At 38.9% G+C, this 22,135-nt stretch overlaps 1 protein-coding gene and 1 long non-coding RNA gene across 5 annotated transcripts in view; one reads left to right on the plus strand and one right to left on the minus strand.

The window, feature by feature from the left end:
* On the plus strand, positions 1–21,926 carry PPP2CA (protein phosphatase 2 catalytic subunit alpha). Its single transcript, XM_037509321.2, has 7 exons — positions 1–323; positions 13,481–13,690; positions 16,514–16,687; positions 17,196–17,285; positions 17,797–17,958; positions 19,040–19,158; positions 20,816–21,926. Exons 1-7 carry the CDS (start codon positions 222–224, stop codon positions 20,886–20,888), a joined length of 930 nt encoding a protein of 309 aa, XP_037365218.1. The 5' UTR covers positions 1–221; the 3' UTR covers positions 20,889–21,926.
* Positions 15,421–22,135, minus strand: part of LOC119243469 (uncharacterized) — a 23,639-nt gene continuing 16,924 nt past the window's right edge. The window contains exons 7-8 of one of the 4 annotated variants that reach the window (XR_005124718.2): positions 18,480–18,581; positions 15,421–15,633 (exon numbers count right to left, since the gene is read on the minus strand). This is a non-coding gene — a long non-coding RNA (uncharacterized LOC119243469). Of the gene's footprint in view, positions 15,634–16,765; positions 16,895–18,479; positions 18,582–22,135 lie in introns of those variants that run through there. The other 3 variants (XR_008551471.1, XR_005124719.2, XR_005124720.2) reach the window with 3 other exon arrangements.

Here is a 22,135-nt window from a genome sequence, read left to right on the forward strand (position 1 = left end):
TACAGAGAGCCGAGCTCCGGGGCTAGAGCGAGCGGAGGAGGAGGGCAGCGGCCGGCGGCCGAGCATTGCGCGGCGAGCCATCGGGCCAGCACTACCGCCGAGCAACCGCCAGTGGCCATCCACGTTCCCCGGGAGCCGGTGGCGGCGTGTGCGTGTGGCCCGTGTGCGGGCGGCGGCGCGGGAGTAGCGCGGAGCGGCAGCCGGTTCGGACGGGTGGCATCATGGACGAGAAGGTGTTCACCAAGGAGCTGGACCAGTGGATCGAGCAGCTGAACGAGTGCAAGCAGCTGTCCGAGTCCCAGGTTAAGAGCCTCTGCGAGAAGGTGAGCTCCACTTGGGCGGTGGGAGGTGCCGCGGCCCGGGCCCGGCGAGAAGGAAGCGGCCGCGGGGAGGGTGCAACATGGCGGAGGCCGCCGGCCCGGGGCCCCGAACCTCCCAGACTGGCGCCCGGCTCGGCCCGGCCGCAGCTCCCGGGCGACCCGGCGCCCCCTGCCTCGCGCGCGGGGATTGGTTGTCGCCGCCTCCGCCGCCTAAAATGGCGCCCTTCACCCGACTCCGGGGCTACGGAGCCTCCGGGCCTTAGCGCCGGGCCGGGTGGCAGGGGGAGCGGAGACCGGGTGTGCCAGGTTCTGGAACGGTTTTCAGATTGCAGTGAGAGGGCTTGGGTTCTACGATCTGGGAGTGGGGTCTGGGACTCCACTGTGAGGTGGAGGAGAGGCTTGTTACTCGTACCGTGGCTTAATTCCTAGGTCCAAAAACTATCCAGAGGATTCCCCCAAAGGCAAGCTGGTAGGCCCGATCCTGGGACCTAGCTAAAGGTCACAAACCTTTACTATTCCGGAGTAGTCTTAGCGAGATCTTTTTAAAGTGTTTTTTAAAGGATTTCAGAATTAACCCTTAATTTCTACGGAGATTATGAAAGTTATAAGGCAGAAGTAGAACTTATTGTTCATAGTTGGAAGAAATGAATTTGGTGAGTCATACTACATAAGGAGCTTTTGAATGGAAAATCAAATGTCAGTTTAATCTGTGATTTATATGCTGACTCAAATTGGATAGTGTGAAACCCTTCTCTAAGCTTAACATACTTGGCATGTTGCCATTAATTTTAAAACGAACGTAAGTTGTAAGAGCAGCAAATTTTGTCTCTTGGCTCTTTGTTGAAGGAGTTACTTGCTTGTATTTTTGTAGCTGTAAGTAATAGTAGCTGTTGATTGAGCGCTTACTGTATTACACACATTTTGCTTAGTGTTTAAGTAATATCTCACAGAGGTAGAATACGGAATGTTTTAGTCCAGCCAATACTAACACTAAACTTTATATTTTACCCAATTCTGGTTTTTCGCTAGGAATTGGGGCAATAGTTAGCCTATTTAGTTACTAGTTACAGCTTTCTAAAGTATAGAAAATGCTGCTTTCCAATATGAATATTTTAACTTACCTTCTCGATATTAACTTTGGAACATTTCATTTCAGAATTGTGGAATATTTTGTATTAGTTTAGAGCTATTATGCTAACTCGTTTGTGGTTTGATGTGAAAATCAGGTTCATGAGCTACATAATGGATGTGCTCTTAGGAAGCTTTTCAAGAAACAAGACTTCAAATAATTTCAATTTAAATGAGTTAAGTTTAGATTTATTTATCCCAAGTCTCAACAAAACTACCAGTTGACTAGGTGACATCTTATTTTGGAGCCAAATTTTAATGGTAGCCACGTAATGAATGAGTCTTGTTGCTTCTTGAACCTTCGTTCTCTTGCATCGAAAAAAGTTGGTATTTATTTTAAAGGTTTAGAAATACACTTTCGATGTGTATTGTCAGGTCTTAATATCGATGGTGACTTTAACTGACTTTAGGGTTCTTTCTGTACATTTTCTGTATAAAGACTTTGTGTTAGTTGGCTACATGACTAGTCATTTGTACAGAAAACATTGGATGAGAGGTATTGATGACGTAATTGGAAGACCACTGGAGTGAGGTCAGGACTGTAGTCTCTGGGAGACTGAGTAGTTGTGGCTGACTTTTGGGCAACCACTTGATTTGGTCCACGTTTTTCTGTCAAAATTTAAGAGTTAAAACAGATGTTCCAGGGTCTCTTCATATCTTTGGTTAATTCCTTCAGCCATTAATACTTTGTTTAAATATTAAATACCTGTTGAATATACAAGATAGCTTACTCTTGTAAGGGAAATTATAAACAAATAATCATTCTTATTCTCACGGAGTCTGAAATCTAGTTGCTAACCTGTAGGAGATCAACCATGGAAGTGAGGATCTGTGTTGGCTTTATAGAAGATAATGTTGGGTGCTAAGATGGGATGGCTAAAGGTAGATGCATCTGGTAAATGTGCTCACATTTTAGATCTTGGAGCCAAATAGATGGAAATATTTGAAGTTAGATTTCAAGAAGTGGATCCTTTTGGGGGCTATCAACACAGTCTTCATTGTTTTTTAGTTTGTAAGTATTTCCACTTTTGGAACCAGATTAGCAGTCCAAACTGAGTTAATTTGAAGACAGCTTTTTTAGGTATGTGGGATGAGTTAGGATGCTTGCATCACTTGAAATAATCTTTTGTTCAAGTCTCTCTAGTAAGATAAAGGTTGTCTTTCCACTGTTAATATTTGTATAGTCAATAGCACATCTGATGAAAGCTACATATTTTGAAATCTTGAGGGCAGAAGATTTTTGTATTTCTTTTTTAAGATTTATTTTGTTTATGCATACAAGAACTGGGGTACAGGCCAGAGTTGCTGTGGGGGAGTGGTGAGAGGATTCACTAAGAGTGTGGAACAGAACAGGCAGACTGACTGAAATACACTGCTGAGGGGAGCAGCCGGCGAAACAGAAGAGGCCTGCCTAGTGTGTGCTGCAGAGGCTGCGGATTGCTTTGTAGTGCAGTGCTTAACCCCTCGGGCCACCAGGGAGGCCCTGTATTTATTTATTTATTTACTTATTTACTTATTTATTTAAAGAAACTTGTTAGAGGGGCCTCCCTGGTGGCACAGGGGGTTAAGCCCAGGGCTGTGAAGCTGTCTGCGGCCTTTGTGATTCGAATTTGATCCCCAGCCTGCCGGGAGCAACCCACTTAGTGCAAAAGACCTCTCCTGTCTCACCTGCTGCTCCCCTCAGCAGTGTATTTTGGTACATCTGCTTGTTCTGCTCCCCACTCTCTCTGGTGAATCTTCTCACACCCCCCCCCCCCCCCGCCGAGACTCTGGCCTGTACACCACTTCTAAAAAAAAAAAAAACACTTGTTGGAGATAGTTTTCTTAACAGTTGAAAATTTCATTGAATTTTAAGAAGGGATGATAACGTAAATGTTCCATCTTTCATCCACCTGAAGATGTCTGATTTGAATGGAATATTTAAAATTAAACAGTAAGATAAAAATGTGCCATGAGGCTATTGTCATAAAAATGCAGAGAATTCAAGTGAGTATTTATAGACAAGGGTGGATGATATATATGTGTACATTGTATTTGTGTTTTTTATTGAGGTAATGTTGGCTTACATGGTTTGTATTTTTGGAAGTATAGGGTTTCCCCTTTCAGGTGCCTTTACCATAGGACTTCCACCACCAAAACACTCATAATCCACCATAGTCCAATTGTGCACCCTCCCCCCATTTCGTTGAATATGGTTTTAATGCTACCAACTAGTCATGCTCTCCCTCCCCCAGATGTGATTAAGATTTATAGCAGAGCTAAAGTGGTTGTGTGTGCTGTATACCTTGTTTGGGGGGTTATAATTTGTTGATTGTTTAAAGACTTAGCAGTGAGTGAATGCAGTTTTGCCTCTGTACAGTCCTATAGTCAGTAATGTTACTGCATGTGTATAACTGGCTTGGTATGTTTCCATGTACAAATTGGAGGAGGTAAATAGTATGTTTGTTTTTGCATTACCTATAGTGAAATATCTTTTGTTGTTTTCCTTCAGCAGTAGCTTAAGTATGGTATTTGGCTTTGGTGTCTTAGCAGACTTGTGGAAAATGTTGTTTGATAGCCAGATTTTTTTTTTCCCAAAGGAGTTCTTTACCTAGGTATGCTGTTTTCCATTGCTCTAAAGCACTATAAATAAAAGGCAGTAGCTAAAGCTTTACTTAGTTTTAGCATTTGTTACATGAGTATGAAAAAAAGCAGACTGCTTCCTTCTAGTTGGATGAACTGCAAATTATTTGATCAAGATTAAACTCCTGCATGGAATGGGTAATATATTTGTGTGAGTCTGTGTGTGTTTAAAAGGTTGTTTGGCTCATTTCCATGAAAGTAATTTAAATATTGAGCACAAACAGTTGAGAGAGAGGGAAGCACAATATAGAATATTATCTACTTTCACATGCACAGTTCTTTTAACAAGTTTATGGGACATTTATTGTCCTCAATTACAGATAGAAATCAGAGGTTTAGAAAGGTAAAGTAATTTGACTATATAGGCTAAATTGAGATTGCCTAGACTTGGGGGTTTTAAACCCAATGTAAAACATTGGGTGAGTCTTGTCTTGATATAGCCAACTTGCTGTTCAAATAACATTAGTGGGATGAAAACCGTAGTTCATTTTCTGTGTTTTCTCTGATGGTGTAAATCATGACCTACATACTAAGCTCTAAATGATTCCAGTAAAACATAACTGACTTTTATAATTTATATTGTTCATTACAACTTGTAAGACGCCTTTCTTAGCTTCCATTTTTTGTGTTCCATGATCTCCCATGCATGAAGCAGACACACAGTTAATTTTGGGTTGACACAGTAGCGTAGACAGTGAAAAGTGAACATTCTGATTCAGGCACACAGGTCCCCAGCTCTTCCTTTGTTTCCTCCATCAGAACTAAGAGTTCTGCACCTGCAAATATTAGCTGTATCGCTAAGGTGAAACTATACTACAGAAAGAAGAGTGGGCACTGGAGGACTGTATGGAATAACATTTGTACCACCAGTCTGTGGTGTCCCTCCCTACATGGCAGCAAGTATTTTCCCTATCATTGTAAGCCAAGTTTGTTCAAGTTACTTTAGGGTATTTTTTGTTTAATTTGAAGGAGATAAACCGGGAAAACCAGGAGACATTGGGTTTGTGTTGAGGTAATAGTGGCGAGAGGGGTCTTTTTTGAGGGTACTGAATAGATAACGGAAAATTTATGTGTAATGGTGGGGGGAACCCATACACACACAGTCACACACTCTCTCCTTTTACCCTTTTCTCGTGTTTTCCCTTGTTTTTTCTTTACTAATTTCTCATTACTATTTTTCTGATGAGAAAAAAACCCTCACCCTACACTCATCTGCACAGGTGATATCTGAGTTGGATGAGAACAAGGATTGAAAAAGTTTTTGGCTTTTTAAAATAGCTTTTTTCCAGCTTCTAGAGCATAAGTGGTATTAAGAGGCTAAAGTGGAGAGAGATCTGGCTCTATAAATGACTGGGGAATGGGGATGGAAAGAAATATAAAGAACAAATTGGGATTAACTGCTTAACTTCACAATACTAAGTTACTGTTGCCTACATATATGTTGGTATAATAGATTGGAAAGCAAGCACAAGGCAGTAACAGAAATGTGTGTATCTGAATCTGGATAATTTCTAAAGTGTACATGACCAGCTGGCCAGTTGCTCAGGTACTGCCTGTCCCCACCTCTGTCTCAGTCATTTAGGATGGAAATTTTTACCATTTTTGTTGTTGAGGGGCCTGAAGGAAGGTTGAGAATGTTTGTTCTACAGTGTGTTGGCATACAGTTTACCTGGCTAGAATGATACACAAAATGTGGTTTGGAAATGTTGTGGAATGTTAGTGATATGTGACAGTGTGCCTTTGTTTTTGCAATTCATTTACTCAAAATTCATTGATCAATTTGTTAATCACAAAAACCCTCATCTCAGTTATTATTTTTAATAGTTTTATCTTTATAGCATTATTCTGAAGGGATTTGTTACTTTTGTTTTGCTCTCATAACAGAATTTCATATTACTCAGGAGGTTGAACAAGTTTTATTTTCCTGTCACCCATAATTTATAAACAAGCAGCACAGTCCATTCTCTATTTCTTTTGGTGATTCTGACTTTTATTTAATAAAAAGGCTTAACAAGTTCTTTAGGGGAGAACTAGGATTTACAGTGTGGAAGGGGCCTTAATAAAGAATATCTAATGCCAAGTGGCCTTTTACAGATAAGAGAGGTGAGAGTCATTGACTTGTTCATAATGGATTGTGGGAATTTATAAACTCTGTAGAGAGCAACATTTCTCTAATTAGTGGACTTTTTTTCCTTCTGCAAGAATGATTGGGAGTATTTAATTCATGCATGCGTGTAGATAATTTAGTAAAGATCAAAGCATACTTGGGACATATGCCTTTAAAGTAAACAGTGTTACTCATTTTGGTCAGAGGTGAGGATTATTTGGCACAAACAGATGGAAAAACATTAAATCCTATTTTTTAAATATGATTTTAGAAGTATCTGTCATCCCTTATTTATCTCTTTCTATTAGACCTTAAGCTTTTAAACTAAATAGCAAAAACAGGTTCCTAGAACATTACAGCAAGGGTTATAAGAGTATATTCATACTGATTTTAAATAAAGAAGGTTGAAATGTTTCATAAAATACTACAGACATCTGTTCTACATAACTAGTGGAAGATGAGTGATATGAAGAGAGGTTCGTTGATATTTGAAAATAATGAACTCAAGGTTGGTTCATTTGCTGCTTCTTGTTGTTGTTTAAAGATTTATTTACGCATAGGCCATAGGTGCATGGGGAGAGAGAATTTACCAAAGACAGAGTGGGGAACAGAACAGGTGGACTGACTGAAATACACTGCTGAGGGGAGCTGTGGGCGAGGCAGGAGAGTTCTGCTGTGCCACATGGGTTAGCTCCCTGGCCAGCCAGGGATTGACCTGAGTGGCATGCTGTTAGCTTCATACTGCCACAGTTTAACCCCTTGCGCCACCAAGGAGGCCCTGGTTCATTTGCTTTCAAGACTAGTAATACCTTACATATCACATCAGAGTAAAAATTAGCCATATATACAAGTTTATCATAAATCTAATTATTTTGCAGTTATGAAAATCAAATAACCCTGTCTTTTACTTTCATAAAAGCTGTATGACGCAAAATAAATCCTCTTACGATATTGAAAAAATGATTCTGATTTGCAAATTAATTACTTTGCAATTTTAAAAAGTGTTCATATGTATTCAATTCTGCTTAAACGAAACAGCAAAATTACAGAACTTAATTATTGCATTTTTTTCCAGCTCATCTTTATGGCTATTTTGGTAAATGTACTCAACTATGATTAGATAAGTTTACATGAGCAGAAATTCCAACAAACATTGGAATTAATAATCAGCAGATTTTTTAATGGAAAAGTACATTAGAACAACATTTAGCTCTGAATACCCATAGTACATGTGTGGACAATTTATATGAGAGATAACACTGTAAACAACTAATAAAAATTTAGAACTTTGGGGCCTCCCTGGTGGCACAAGGGGTTAAGATGCAACCTCTGAAGCCATCTGCAGCCACTGCAATACAAGTTCATCCCTGGCCAGCCAGGGAGCTACCCACATGGCACAGGAGACCTCTCCTGACTTGCCCACTGCTCCCTTCAGCAGTGTATTTAAGTCAATCTGCCAGTTCTGTTCCCCATTCTGTCTCTGGTGAATCCTTCCCCCCCCCCCCCCCACAAACTTCTGGCCTGTAATCCAGTTCTTGTATGCATAAATAAATCTTTAAAAAAAATTAGAACTTCAAGCTGAAAAATTCAATCAGATAACATCTGAAATAGATGGGAATGAATACATTCTTCCACTTACTGTAAAAGTAATCCAGTTTTTTTCTTTCTTTCTTTCTTTTTTTTTTTTTTTTTTGTGTGTGTGGGATCCTCACCCGTGGCCGGGGATCGAACTGGCGCTGCAGAGGCTGCGGGCAGCCTCGCAACCCAGCGTTCAACCGCTGCACCACAAGGGGAGGCCCAGTTTTTTTTTGTTTGTTTGTTTTTGTTTTTTAAGATTTATTAATTTATTTATACAAGCACTGGGTACAGGCAGAGGCGCGGGAGGGTGAGAGAATTCACCAGAGCCAGAGCAGGAAGCAGAACAGACTGACAAAATGCACTGCTGAGGGGAGCAGCGGGCTGCAGGAGAGGTCTGTGCGCCATGTGGGACCCTCACCCGGTGGCTGGCGGCTGGGAATTGAACCGGCGCTGCAGAGGCTGCGGGCAGCTTCGCAACCCAGCGCTCAGCCACTGTGCCACCAGGGAGGCCCCACTAATCCAATTTTTTAATAAACTGGGCATAATTGAGTTTTTTAGTACCAATGAACTCCCTCCCCCCCAAAAAAAGGTCAGTAGTATTTTGCCCCCTAGTCAGTCTCATAATTGAACATTGTTTTAAAGGAAATAATTAAAACAACACAAGTGTAGATGTGTTCAGTGGGATAACAGGTTAAAATTACCACAATATTGCTGTAGGAAATTAAGCTAGTGAAAATTCAGGATACAAAATGACCAGTCTGTGTGAGTGAAAAATAACTGGTAGGGGATACAAAAAAATAGATTTTGTTGGTTTGGTAGGGTTGCAGCAGTAACAGTTTCATCATTCAAATAAACAATATTAGCATTCTAATGTTTTTCCCATTTTTTTTTTTTTAAGATTTATTTATGCATACAAGAGTTGAGTACAGGACAGAGATGAGGGGAGTGAGAGGATTTACCAGAGACAGAGTGGGGAGCAGAACAGGCAGACTGAAGTACACTGCTGAGGGGAGCAGCGGGAAAGACAGGAGAGGTCTGCTGCGCCATGTGGGTTGCTCCCTGGCCGGGGATCGAACTCCTGCTGCAGAAGGTGTAGATTGCTTCATAGTGTGGTGCTTAATCCCTTGCGCCACCAGGGAGGCCCCATGTTTTCCAATCTATAAACAACTGTGCTGCATGCATTATTTTTATAGGGTTCAATGGAAATTATTTTGCTTTTGTGTGTCACTAATGGAATTAATATATATGTTCTTGGTGAATCTTCTTGGTTTCTGTGTTTTTGTTGTCTTTCTTGAAAAATTTTGGCTTGAATGATCTCTGAGGTGTAATTTAGGCCTAATTCATCTGTATTTTCCTGTTGTTATTGTGGTTAGGCTTAGCGTGGTTACTTGTGATAAGCTTATTAATTAGTTAGCCTATTTACTTTTGGCCTTGTTCTGAGAAGTTTTTATAGCAAGTGTTTTTTCCCTGAACTCATTTTTTCCTGCCCATACCATTACAGTTCCAATAACTAAAAATTATTATGGTCCTTATTGCACTGTTTAAAACTTGATTTTTAGCATCCTCCCCCACCTCTTTGTTAATTATATTAGTGGAGATATTTGAAGGTAGGAATAGTTTCAGAGGAAGCAAAAAAGTTAGCGTTGTATGTTTTGCTTCTGCATATAATTCAGGTGACATGAGGTTTTAAATTACAGGAGTCCAAATGCCAGAGAGCAAAGTAGTTGTTAAAAACAAAACAAAACAAAATCTCTAATGTTAATTAAGTTCCAGTCAGAGTCTGGTTCTGCCATTTCCTTTGAGTGTTAAAGTAGAGAAATGAAGTTGGATTTCCACCTTTGGAACTTATGATTGATTGAAGACGTGGAGGCGCTAAAGGTGACTCATTAGAGAGATCCCATTAGGTAAACCAGAATGGATTCTATTAGGTGCTTCTGGGACCTGTAGGTCTGATTCCTTGAGAGAGCAGTTTCCCTCAGAAATCTCTGAGGCTTTGTTATCTGGGATACTGTGTTTTGGTGTAGTGATCATCTGAGAGCTGATAAATTGAGACCAAAAAACCAAGAATATTTTTAAAACTGATCCTTTGTAAATTTGGATTTGTTACAGTAGATTCCTGCTTTAGATATTGATCGGTTGTTGTCATGCATTGAAAATACAGTAATGTAAGCCCAAAAATACATGGATATTGTGTAATTGGTAACTTAAATTGGTAAAACTTATTCCAGAATCATTTAGATTTGCTAATGGAGTGGATGGGAAAAACCAAATTCTTCTACCCACTCACTTTAATACCTCAGTCATCATGCTTTTTTATAATCTCTTGTTTCAATTTAATTAAAATTGTTTTTGATACATTTGTACAGACGTTGGAGGCAATAGTAATGTGAATATTAAATTGTAAGTGATTTGTATTTTAATAGGATGTACCTACTGTAAAAGTGATTTGGTCATACAGTGGTCTGCTGTATACACAATGGTTAGCTTAATTGCATCTGATATATTATACTCTTTTCTTTTGGATTTAATTGTGAATTATTGTTCCTGGTCTAAAATTTGGTAGGAAGGGAAAGGCTTTGACTCTCCTGGATTTAGAAGTTAAACATCCTCAGTTTGTAGATACAGTGTACTTTTCATTTTTAAGGACAATTTGGTGGTGTCAGCATGAAAAAATACAAGCGGCTAGATATAATAGATATACTTCACAGCATATTTCAAGAAACATAGTTGCATATGTATGCAAGAGTGCCAATAATTGGGTGTCCATTGCAGTATTTTTATTGCCCTTCTCTTCCATGTTTTATAATCCCTTAGGAAAAAACTGCATGATCTGTATGTATATATTACCGAATTTAGAGATGCATTGTTAAGCAGGCTGCTGAAAAAATGCCAAGGAAAATTTGTTTCTGTAGGCATGTAATATGTACTTAAAATTTGTAAACAAGGTTTTTAAAGGATGTTCATCAGCATGCTATTTAGTAGTTACTTTGCCTAAGGGGCAGAGGGATTACAGAATGTGATCTTGGGAGACATTCAGTTTTATCTGCTGCTAAAACCTTTTTTTACAAGAATGTGTCATTATACACCTAGCAACAATTCTCTGTGGTAATTTCACGTCCATGTTGCAGTGTATTCCCTTCTCATTAAACATTCTAGAACACCATTCCACAAAGTTGGTCACACATAGAAGACTCCTCTTCCAATTAAGTCAGAATCTTTAGGTGTGAGATCTAAGGCATCAATAATTTTAAGTTTCTTCTCCCCATCCTACACCATAACAAGCTTAGGTACAGCTAAGTTTAAAAACCACTCTTCAAAATTCCCACACTTTGGGGGGAGCATATTTGAAGGCAACTCATCAAACTCTGATTTTTTTTTTTTTTTTTTTTACATTTCCCAAGTGATATGTAATGTGGAGCTATGAATGGTTACATACCATTTTTAAAAAACTAGTACTTGTCATCTTTGTCATTCAAGAGGTAATGAACAGTGCTACTCACTAGCAACAATTCTCTGTGGTAATTTCACCCCCATATTGCAGTATATTCCCTTTTCATTAAACATTCTAGAACTCCATTCTGCAATGTTGGTCACTTATAGAAGAGACTCAGTAAATGTTGATTAGGTATATGAAGCAAATGCCTTAAACCTATTCTCAGAACAATTTTTTTTTTCAATTTTTTATCTTACTGAAAGCTGACTCTCCCTAAGGAAATCATATATCTTCTCTAAGAGCCTTCCCAGATACGAGTGGATGCTGCTTCCTGCTACTCAATGATGAACTTCTTGCAGTTTCAGTCTTTTATCTAGATACTTGGGCATATTTCCTTAGAGCTAGCTGTTACCTATTACTCCTTTAGTCTCCAGAGAACTTGGTAGCAATTCCCAAGCCTGTATTTCTGTTGTTGGTCTTGGGAGACATCCATCATTTTCCCTGAAGGCATCTATCGAGAACCTCAATATTTTTGTTTTGTTTTTAAGATTGATTTATTTATGCATAGAACTGGGGTTGTGGTCCAAAGGTGCAGGAGGTGAGAGGATTCACCTGACAGAATGGGGGGGCAGAACAGGTAGTTAACTAAAGAACTGCTAACGAGGGCAGTGGGCAAGACAGGAGAGGTCTGCTGCACCCTATGTGGGTTAGTTCCCTGCTGTGGGGGATTGAACTCAGGCCATAGAGGTGATAGTGCTGAATCTTAACCCCTAGGCCACCAGGGAAACCCCATCTGGTGAGTTCTTAAAAGCCCCATCTGGCGAATTTGATTGTTATATGGAAAATAGATAAAGACAGTAATAATGGGAATAGGTAGCTCATTGTGGAGGTTAGCATAGTAATTCAAATGAGATAATGGTCACTTAGACCAGGGTAATGGCAAAAAAGATAAAAGCAGAGAAATAGGTAGATTTGAGATAGTTTAGATTAGGCAGGACTTGGCGATTTGTTCACTGGATGCTGTTGGCCTGTAAGCTCTATTTCATTTCATTCATATACATGCCCTTATCTCTGAAATCCTAAATTCACTCATCAAGTTTTCTGCTATTGAGTCACTGTTCTAATACTACTGTGAATATACTTGTTTTTCCGTCTGTGCCCGTGCCCTATTCTCTCTCTACATTTCCTATCTCAGTTGAATTACTCAGGGTTTGCCTGAGTGTAACTCAAGACTTAGTGTTAAAACCAGGCTTTTTGGTCACCCTACACTGCCCTGTTCTGCACTCTTTCATGGTAAGCTTCAACTATGTTAACATTTCCCTTAATTCCTGGACTTTATGCCCATGATTACATCTGCCTGTATGGAGCTGCCTTCCGTTCCCTTCCTGAACTAACTCCTGCTGCCCAGTCTTTCGTCCTGGAGCAGTTTTCCTACACTGTCCAGTTGCTGCTTACTCTAGCATGTTTCAGCGTTGCCTTTTCTTTTGTAATGCTTGTTTTAGTGACTGTTTCTCTTGCTGCACTGCCTACTTTTATGTGGGCTGTCTTGTTCACTGTGCAATTTTAACATGGCCTCTACCAGTTACTCTCTTCCCCCTTTCTTTTACAGTACTTAGCACAATCCATATTTTATTGTTTGTTGGTGGTCCTGTTGTTGTCAGTCTCTCCTGTGGGAAACACCTATCACTCCAGTGAACAGGGCCTGACATAATAGTGTCATTCGTATGGTTGAGTAAATCAGTGATACTTTGCCTGGCATACAGTAAATGATCAATAAACATGTGAGTAGTCACAGTGTAAAACAAGAAGTCTGTTTTGGCATAAAAAGCATAAAAAATACAGACAAAATTTTAAATGTCTTCCAAAACTAAAGTCAAGCAACATTCAGAAACCCTCATTAGTTTCTGGATGTTTCCTGGAATCTTGAAGGGACAAGCATTATAATTAGAACTGTAAAGTTAAGAAAGTGTATATACATGAATGTCTTGCTCCATTTTCAATGATTTTACTTATAACTGCTAATGATAAGTCTTTTTAGCATTTAATTAGATGGCAACAGATAGGCCCTACAACTGCTTTGATGAGAGGAATGGGGTAATCTTGATAAAACATTTTTTTCTGGGTATGGATAGAAACCAGCACTAGCTTACCTTCTTACTTTAATAGGTTCTTAACTGCATGCAATTTTTTCTTATACCGAATCTGACCTTTGAGTTACATTAAGTGTAAATAAACATCTTGGTTAATGTCGTAATGCTACATATATTTGTTTACTTTTTTCTCCTTCTGTAGGCTAAAGAAATCTTGACAAAAGAATCCAACGTGCAAGAGGTTCGATGTCCAGTCACCGTCTGTGGAGATGTGCATGGGCAATTTCATGATCTCATGGAACTGTTTAGAATTGGTGGCAAATCACCAGACACGAATTACTTGTTTATGGGAGATTATGTTGACAGAGGATATTATTCAGTTGAAACAGTTACTCTGCTTGTAGCTCTTAAGGTAATTATATGTTTGGGCATATTGAACTGGTTAAGACAGTCCTCTTGAATGTTCTTTTTTCCCCCTGGTGAATTTGTGATTTTCTCTATGAATATTAGGTTTTAGGTTTCAGAGTAAAACTTCACATTATTGAATGCAGGTATTTGGGTTTGGGTCTTATAAATCATAGGTCTGTCTTCATTCTGAGTATAAGGGGGTGGTGTAGAATAAAAACAAAAGGTTATATTCGCTAAGGAAGAGAACACTCCAATCATTTAAAAAATCTTAAGAGCACTCATCAACTAGAAATTTCATTTAGTTCAGTAAATCGGGGTGTGGAAAGGTGATTAAAAAAATTACCTTTCTAGATCCTTTTGAAGTTTTGTAAAGGAATGAAGCATATCAAATGTTGGGGTGTTTATTTCCTTTGACACAGTAATCCTATATCAAAATTTTACTGTGAAAAGTTCAAGGGGAAAAGAGCTTTATTTATGTGAAGACATAAATTACATCATTGTTTTTAATACCATAATGAATTGCTCTAAATATCCAACGGTAAGTGAATATCTAATTATGATTTATCTCAGTGGAATAGTTTGCAACCATTAAACTTAACATGATAATTTAGAGCTGTAGAGATGACTAAAAAACAAAACAAAACAAATTGCTTTGTACCAGTTGTAGCTTTGGGAAATGTACAGAGATCTGATGTTAAAACACAATGGTAAATGATTTTTAGAATGGCAGGCTTTTGCCTTTCCCTTAAAATAAATGGTTTTATTTTACCTTTTGGGGATATGATCTTATTAAAGAATATGCAGAATGACAAAATGATGCCAGAGATTTCTAATATTAGAACCAATGACTAGGTTTTGGCGAGAGCTGAATTTTAGGCAAATAATATATGTATTCATGAAGCTTCTTGTCTGAATCCTGTAAAATACTACAACACATTTTGGGCGGTAATAATGTTCTGCATCTGTAAAATGATTTTGGATTAAACGATAGAATGTTTCAGTAGTGATTTCTAGATTTGATGAAAGCAACCTTACATGCTAACCTGGACCTGTATCCAGGAGGAATGAGTACGAATTCATGTTTAAAGGTGTTATGGGCTGAATTGTGGGTATGCCCCCTCCCTACCACACACCCAATCCAGAAGTTGAAGTCCCAGACCCCACGAGGTTCCTTAGAATGTAACTGTATTTGGCAATAGAACTTTTAAGGAGGTAATTAAGGTAAAATGCAGTCATGTGGGCCTTAATCCAGTTTGGTGTCCTTGTAAGGAGGTAATAGGACACAGGTAACAGAGGGGAGAGAGGTCTTCAGAAGAAACCAATACTGTCAACACTTAGAGCCTTAGAAATGTAAGGAAAAACCAGTTGTTTAAACTCCCCAGTCTGTGGTACATTGTTAGGGCAGCCTGGCACACTAATGCAGAGGGGAAGAAAATAGAGCTGATACAACTGGATCTCCATTTGCAAAATGAACTTCGATGCCTCATACCATACAAATGGACTACATTTTATCATAGACCTAAATGTAAAAACTAAAGCCTTAAATCTTATAAAACAGGAGAAAATCTGTAATCTTGAATTAGGTAAAGATTATTTAGATCTACTTAAAGAATTATCCATGTTACTTTATCAAAGTTAAGATTTTCTTCAGATTACATCACAAAAAAGTGTATGTACTCATTTTTTTTTTAAAAAACTATTAAAACTCAAAAGACAAAAATGGACAAAATATTTGAATAGATGTAGGACTGTTCAATAAGCACAGGAAGAGACTCAAAATCATGTCAGAGAAATGTAAAAAGTCACAGTCACACCCATTAGAATGTCTGTAATCTATAGGCTGATATTACCAAGTCTTAATGACTTTGTAGAGAGATGGGGGCCTTCATACACTGCTGCTGGCAATGTGAAGTGGTCCAGCCACGTTGAAATGCAGTTTGGCAGTTTCTCAAAAAAAAAAAAAAAAAAAAATCAGCATACACCATATGATCTAGCAGTTATACTCAATGTGGGAATCTACCCACAAAAAATGAAAGCATAGCATATGTCCATACAAAAATGATCATAGCAACAGTATTCATAATAGCCCCAATCTGTAAATAATCCAAATGTCCTAGCAGTGAACAGAGAAATAAAATGTGGTATAGCCATACAGCAGACTACGGTGCAGCAATAAAGAAGAACCAAACTACTGACCAGTTCACAGAGAAGCCTCAAAAATATTCTGGTAAGTGAAAAAGACCGACACAAAAGATTTACATATTGTATGATTCCATTATATAAAATTTTTTTGGAAAGGCAAATTTCAAGAGACAAAAGTAAATGTGTTAGGACTGCAATAGGCATGAAGGGTTTTTTAAGGATAATGGAAAGGCTAAAACTGGATTGTGAAGATTGTTACATGCTACAAATTTACTGAAAATCATTGTAATGTTTTAAGAATTCATTTTGGAGTTTCACAGGACTATGCTTGGTGTAAAGTTAGTGGTAGAGTGGGAGTTTGATTTTGGTTGAGAATTAAGGTTGGCAAATACCTGTAGATAGTGTTTGTAGATGTGGTTTCAGTTTGGTGTGCAATGTGTAGGTGTGAGATATCTTTTTGTGTGTGTGGGAGAAGGGGGGTACCCTTGCCGGCAGCCGGGGAACAAACCGGTGCTGCAGAGGCTGCAGGCAGCCTCGTAGCCCAGCGCTCAACCGGAGCAGCTCCTCCAGGGGCGGCCCGGTGTGAGATACCTTTTCCAACAAAATTGGAACTATTTCTCCCTGTAGAGTTGTTGTTTGATTTTTGAAGAAGCCAGCTATTCATGTTGTTTTCCATTTGTTTCAGGTTCGTTACCGTGAACGTATCACCATTCTTCGAGGAAATCATGAGAGCAGACAGATCACACAAGTATATGGTTTCTATGATGAGTGTTTAAGGAAATATGGAAATGCAAATGTTTGGAAATATTTTACAGATCTTTTTGACTATCTTCCTCTCACTGCCTTGGTGGATGGGCAGGTATGTAACTCTTTTAAAACTTACATGCCCAGTTGTTTTAAAGCATCTGCTTTCTTAATGTTTAGGTTACAGTGATTTATTTTTTTCACCATCATGTTCTTTTTGGGCCTTTTGAAGTGTCACCTTAGTTCCAGGCACTGAACTATATGTTGGTATCACAGGGATAAAAGATGTCCATCCATCTTCTCAGGCCGTTTCTGGACAAGTCTAGGAGATGTAATTAACTATTTAGTGCTCCAGATAGAGGTGTGTACAAAAGAAATTCCAAGTAAATTCTTTGAGAGAAAAAACAGTCTGTGGTGACAGTAAGGTCAGAGAAACATTTCTTAGGGTAGCTGATTGAGGTGTGTAGTTGGTGGTTTAGAACAGACTAAAGATGCTGCCGTGACAAGCCTGGTTCTGACAGCACACAGAAACACCAATAGAACCACCTACAGCTTATAGCTTAGCCCAGAAATTTAAAAGTATTATTTTAGGTGAGGTTAACATTGTAAACCACTCTTTTCAGATCTTCTGTCTACATGGTGGCCTCTCACCATCCATAGATACACTGGATCACATCAGAGCACTTGATCGCCTACAAGAAGTTCCTCATGAGGTATTAACTTTTGTTTTAATAAAACATTTTCTGAAAACTTTAAGGAAAAGAGGAATTTAATTTTTAACTTAGTTCATTACAAGTGTTCTCATTTAATTCCAAAAACAACCCCATGTGGTGTGATCATTCTTGCCTACCCCCATTCTTCAGAGAAGGTAACATTGAGAAAACTGACGAAGATCTCGGTGCTTTTAGGACTGGGTTTAAGATTTAGGTGGTGGTTGTCTGTAGAGCCTCTGCCTTAATTACTGGACTAGCCTGCCTAACGATAAAGCTTGCATACTATAGGCAGATTAAACATTTAGGGCATGGTGCTTTTGGGGCTCATTGATGTAAGCTGTGCCTCTTAAAGACATCTGGAAATGGATTCGTAATTATTTGACATAGATATGTAACATAACTACAAAAACCTCTTACCGTTTTCTACAGACACCTCAAAAGTATGATGTAGGGTGCTACTTCTGATACTCAAATTTGCAAGAGGCACTTTATAACTTAACTTGCTTTTTAGGGTCCAATGTGTGATTTGCTGTGGTCAGATCCAGATGACCGTGGTGGTTGGGGTATATCTCCTCGAGGAGCTGGTTACACTTTTGGGCAAGATATTTCTGAAACATTTAATCATGCCAATGGCCTCACTTTGGTGTCTAGAGCTCACCAGCTGGTGATGGAGGTACGTTCTGTTCTTTGAAACCTGATTTGCTTTTTAAGGAAACTTAAATGAAGGAAGATAATAGGGTGTTTTAAATTAATGATATTAAGAACATGCCATATATTCATGCTGATGAAGTTGCCGTTATAGCCTGGCCTTTTCAGTAGATGCACATTGGAAATAAAATCTTTTGATTACATTGAGATTCACAGTCAGTATGTTTTCGGAGAATTCTTCATGACTGGGAAGCACTTGGGTTTTAAGGATGGAAAAGGGGGTATAATGTTTATTTCATATATGTAGTGTATGTGTATGGAGGAGAGTTTGGGAAGAAATATACTAAGGTGTAGTTGTTTGGCTAAGAGGATTACAGGTGATTTGAAAGAAAAAACTAAAGGAAAAATGGAGTTAGTTTGTAGCATAGACCCTTCTATTTAGAAAATGAGGATTCACTTTGGATTACTACTTAGAACTAATTCAGTATCAACAGTAAAGGCTGACGTTGCTAAAAATAGGGAGAGAAATTTTTGAACAGTACTTACAAAGGAGCTGATACTTCAGATGGACTTTGAAGAATTAAGCCTGAGAGCCTAGAGGCATCTGCTTTGTACCTGGGCATGTCAATAAGGGACCTTCATCTGTGACTAAGGAGAGAATAAAGTTCTGGTCTCCTGGACTATGTTACCAGCCTCCACAAGGAATAGCCATATTCCCATCCTTGGATTGTTGTTAGGGGCACTAAAGTATGAGAAGCTGATAAAATACTTGGCTATTTATATAAGACCAGGTGTATAAGAAGCAGTTTTCTGTTTTGCTTTGTTTTTTTAATGGCTTTTTTTTAGGGGTTCTCTTTTTATAATCCAGTTTTGTAAGTTGGGGAATAATAAGTATATGTATATATTTTTAATGTTCACAGAGTACAGAAAATTGTTAGACCGTGGAGAAGCACTAAAATTTTTCAAAGCCTTTTGGGTGATAGGTGATGTCTTTTTTTTTTTTTTTTTTTTTAATTTTTTCCCCCTTTGTCAAATAGAGTCTCAATTAATTGTGTATTTTAAATAGGGAGTAAAATAGATTTTTATCTGCTTTCTTTTCCTTTCAGGGATATAACTGGTGCCATGACCGGAATGTAGTGACGATTTTCAGTGCTCCAAACTATTGTTATCGCTGTGGTAACCAAGCTGCAATCATGGAACTTGATGATACTCTGAAATACTCTTTGTAAGTTTTTTTTTTTTTTAAATTAAATTTTTTAAAATATTTATGCATGCAAGATCTGGGGTGTAGGCTAGCAGTGGTGAGAGGATTCACCAGAGACAGAATGGGAAGCAGAACAGGCAGATCCATTGAAATAAACTGCGGAGGGAAGCAGCGGGTTAGACAGGAGAGGTCTGCTGCACTATGTGGGTCAGTCCCCTGGCCAGGGATCAAACTCATGCTGCGGTGGCTGCTGATAGCATGAAGTGCTGAGACTTTGCACCAGCAGGGAGGCCCACTCTTATACGTTTTACACCTTAATAGTTGGTTGCCATTACTTGAATATGTAGTTTTAATGAAGATTTAAGACTTAAGGAGTTCATGTTAAATCCTGATTTCAATTTGATTTTTAAGTTTACTTTGATTTTTTTTGTTTGCTTTTGCATAGAAGAACTGGGGTGTAGGCCAAAGGTGCGGGGGTTAGCGGATTCACCAGAGGCAGAGTGGGGAGCAAAACAGGCAGATCTACTGAAATACACTGCTGAGGGGAGAAGAGGGGGAGACAGGAGAGGTCTGCTGCGCCATGTGGGTTAGCTTCCTGACCTGGGATCGAACTCACGCTATAGAGGTGATAGCGCTAAGATTTAGCTTCTACACTACCAGGAAGGCCCTGATTTTTTTTTTTTTTTTTTAAGATTTATTTATGCATACAAGAGCTGGGGTACAGGCCACAGGTGCCTGGGGGGTGGGTGGGTGTGTGTGTGAAAGGATTCACCAGACAGAGTGGGGAACAGAACAGGCAGACTGAAATACACTGCTGAGGGGAGCAGCGGGCGAGATAGGAGAGGTCTGCTGCGCCATGTGGGTAGCTCCCTGGCCGGCCGGGGAGCGAACTCATGCTGCAAAGGCTGTCGATTGCCTCGTAGGGATGTGCTTAACCCCTTGCGCCACCAGAAAGGCCCTGATTTTTAAGTTTCCTTTGTAATGACCCTATATGCTTAAACAGATCAGTGGAAACTTCTCACATGTAGACCTTAATGTGAATTGGTGGTTTTGACTTTTAAACCCATATTTCTGTTGTGGCATTAATAAAATAGGTTCTGGTGGTGAGATTATAGAAATACTAGGTGTTTTAAATTCATTTGTTAGATGATCCTAGGATACCCAATGTATAAAAGTATATTCTACTGGTTGAAGTTGCCTTGACACTTTGGGGGGAGGAATGCAACTAGAAGGCCCTTATAGTTAAATATATGATTGAGCTTTATTTTTTTTTTTGAAGATTTATGCATGCAAGAACTGGGGTACAGGCCAGAGGTGTGGGAGGATAGAGGATTCACCAGAGATAAGAGCGGGGAACAAAACAGGCAGACTGAATGAAATACACTGCTGAAGGGAGCGACAGGCTTGACAGGAGAGATCTGCTATGCTGTGTGTGTCACCTCCTTGGGCGGGGATCGAACTTGTGCTGCAGTGGCTGTGGATTGCTTCATAATGCTGCATCTTCACCCCCTGCGCCACGAGGGAGGCCCCTACATGATTGGGCTTTAATTAGGGTTCTTTTACACTAAGGCCAGCTGAAATTGGATTTTTTTTTAAAGTAAGTTTGGAGACTATTCTTGATTTTGATTGTTAGCACTTTGATATTTTGAATTATGAACAACTATGTCTTATTTTTCAGCTTGCAGTTTGACCCAGCTCCCCGCAGAGGCGAGCCACATGTTACTCGTCGTACCCCAGACTACTTCCTGTAATGAAATTTTAAACTTGTACAGTATTGCCATGAACCATATATTGACCTAATGGAAATGGGAAGAGCAACAGTAACTCCAAAGTGTCAGAGAATAGTTAACATTCAAAAAACTTGTTTTCACACGGACCAAAAGATGTGCCATATAAAAATACAAAGCCTCTTGTCATCAACAGCCGTGACCACTTTAGAATGAACCAGTTCATTGCATGCTGAAGCGACATTGTTGGTCAAGAAACCAGTTTCTGGCATAGCGCTATTTGTAGTTACTTTTGCTTTCTCTGAGAGACTGCAGATAATAAGATGTAAACATTAACACCTCGTGAATACAATTTAACTTCCATTTAGCTATAGCTTTACTCAGCATGACTGTAGGTAAGGATAGCAGCAAACAATCATTGGAGCTTAATGAACATTTTTAAAAATAAGTACCAAGGCCTCCCCTCTACTTGTGGGTTTTGAAATTATTTTGTTTATTTTCAGGGATACCATTTAATTTAATTGTATGATTAGTCTGCACTCAGTTTATTTCCCTTCTCAGATCTCAGCCTCATGTTGTTCATTGTTATTGTCGGAACCTGGTGAATTGTTTTGAACAGAACTGTTTTTTCCCCTCCTGTAAAACGATGTTACTGCACAAGAGCACTGCAGTGTTTTTCATAATAAACTTGTGAACTAAGACCTGAGAAAGTCAAATTTTAATTGTATCAATGGGCAAGACTGGTGCTGTTTATTTAAAAGATATATCAATTGATAAATCTAGAATTCCAGGAAACAAAAATAAAAATCAAGGTCACTACATAATTTCTCTGGTAACTCCTTGACGTTCTTCAGATGAATTTCAGGACTTATTTGAAGCCCCCATAGCACAATTTGTGAATTGCCCACTTGCTTTTCATGGGTTCTTTCTGCATATTAACTTGTCTATGAGAAAGGAAATCTGTGTGCTACTTAAGTAAAACCTGACTGTAAACAATATAACTTGAGATTTAAGGTTTTTGTTTTAATAAAAAAAAAAGCATGTTTTCACATAGAGCTTAAACAAACTAAATGTCTGAGTTGTGTAGTTTCTGATTATGAATATATTGCTATGTATAAATGTAACATGGACTCAGATGATTGACAGATTGGTAAGTTCGTGCCGTATTTATCCTTTACTTGTCATGTGATCTTAGAGTTAAGTTTGTCTCAGAAAAGAAAGCTGTTACAGCATGAACCTGTATAGAGCTGAAGTGATACTAGTCAAACCAA

This window comes from Talpa occidentalis, unplaced genomic scaffold, assembly GCF_014898055.3.
Source record: "Talpa occidentalis isolate TD23 unplaced genomic scaffold, MPIMG_talOcc4v2.1 talOcc4.13, whole genome shotgun sequence".
NCBI classification, from domain to species: domain Eukaryota; kingdom Metazoa; phylum Chordata; class Mammalia; order Eulipotyphla; family Talpidae; genus Talpa; species Talpa occidentalis.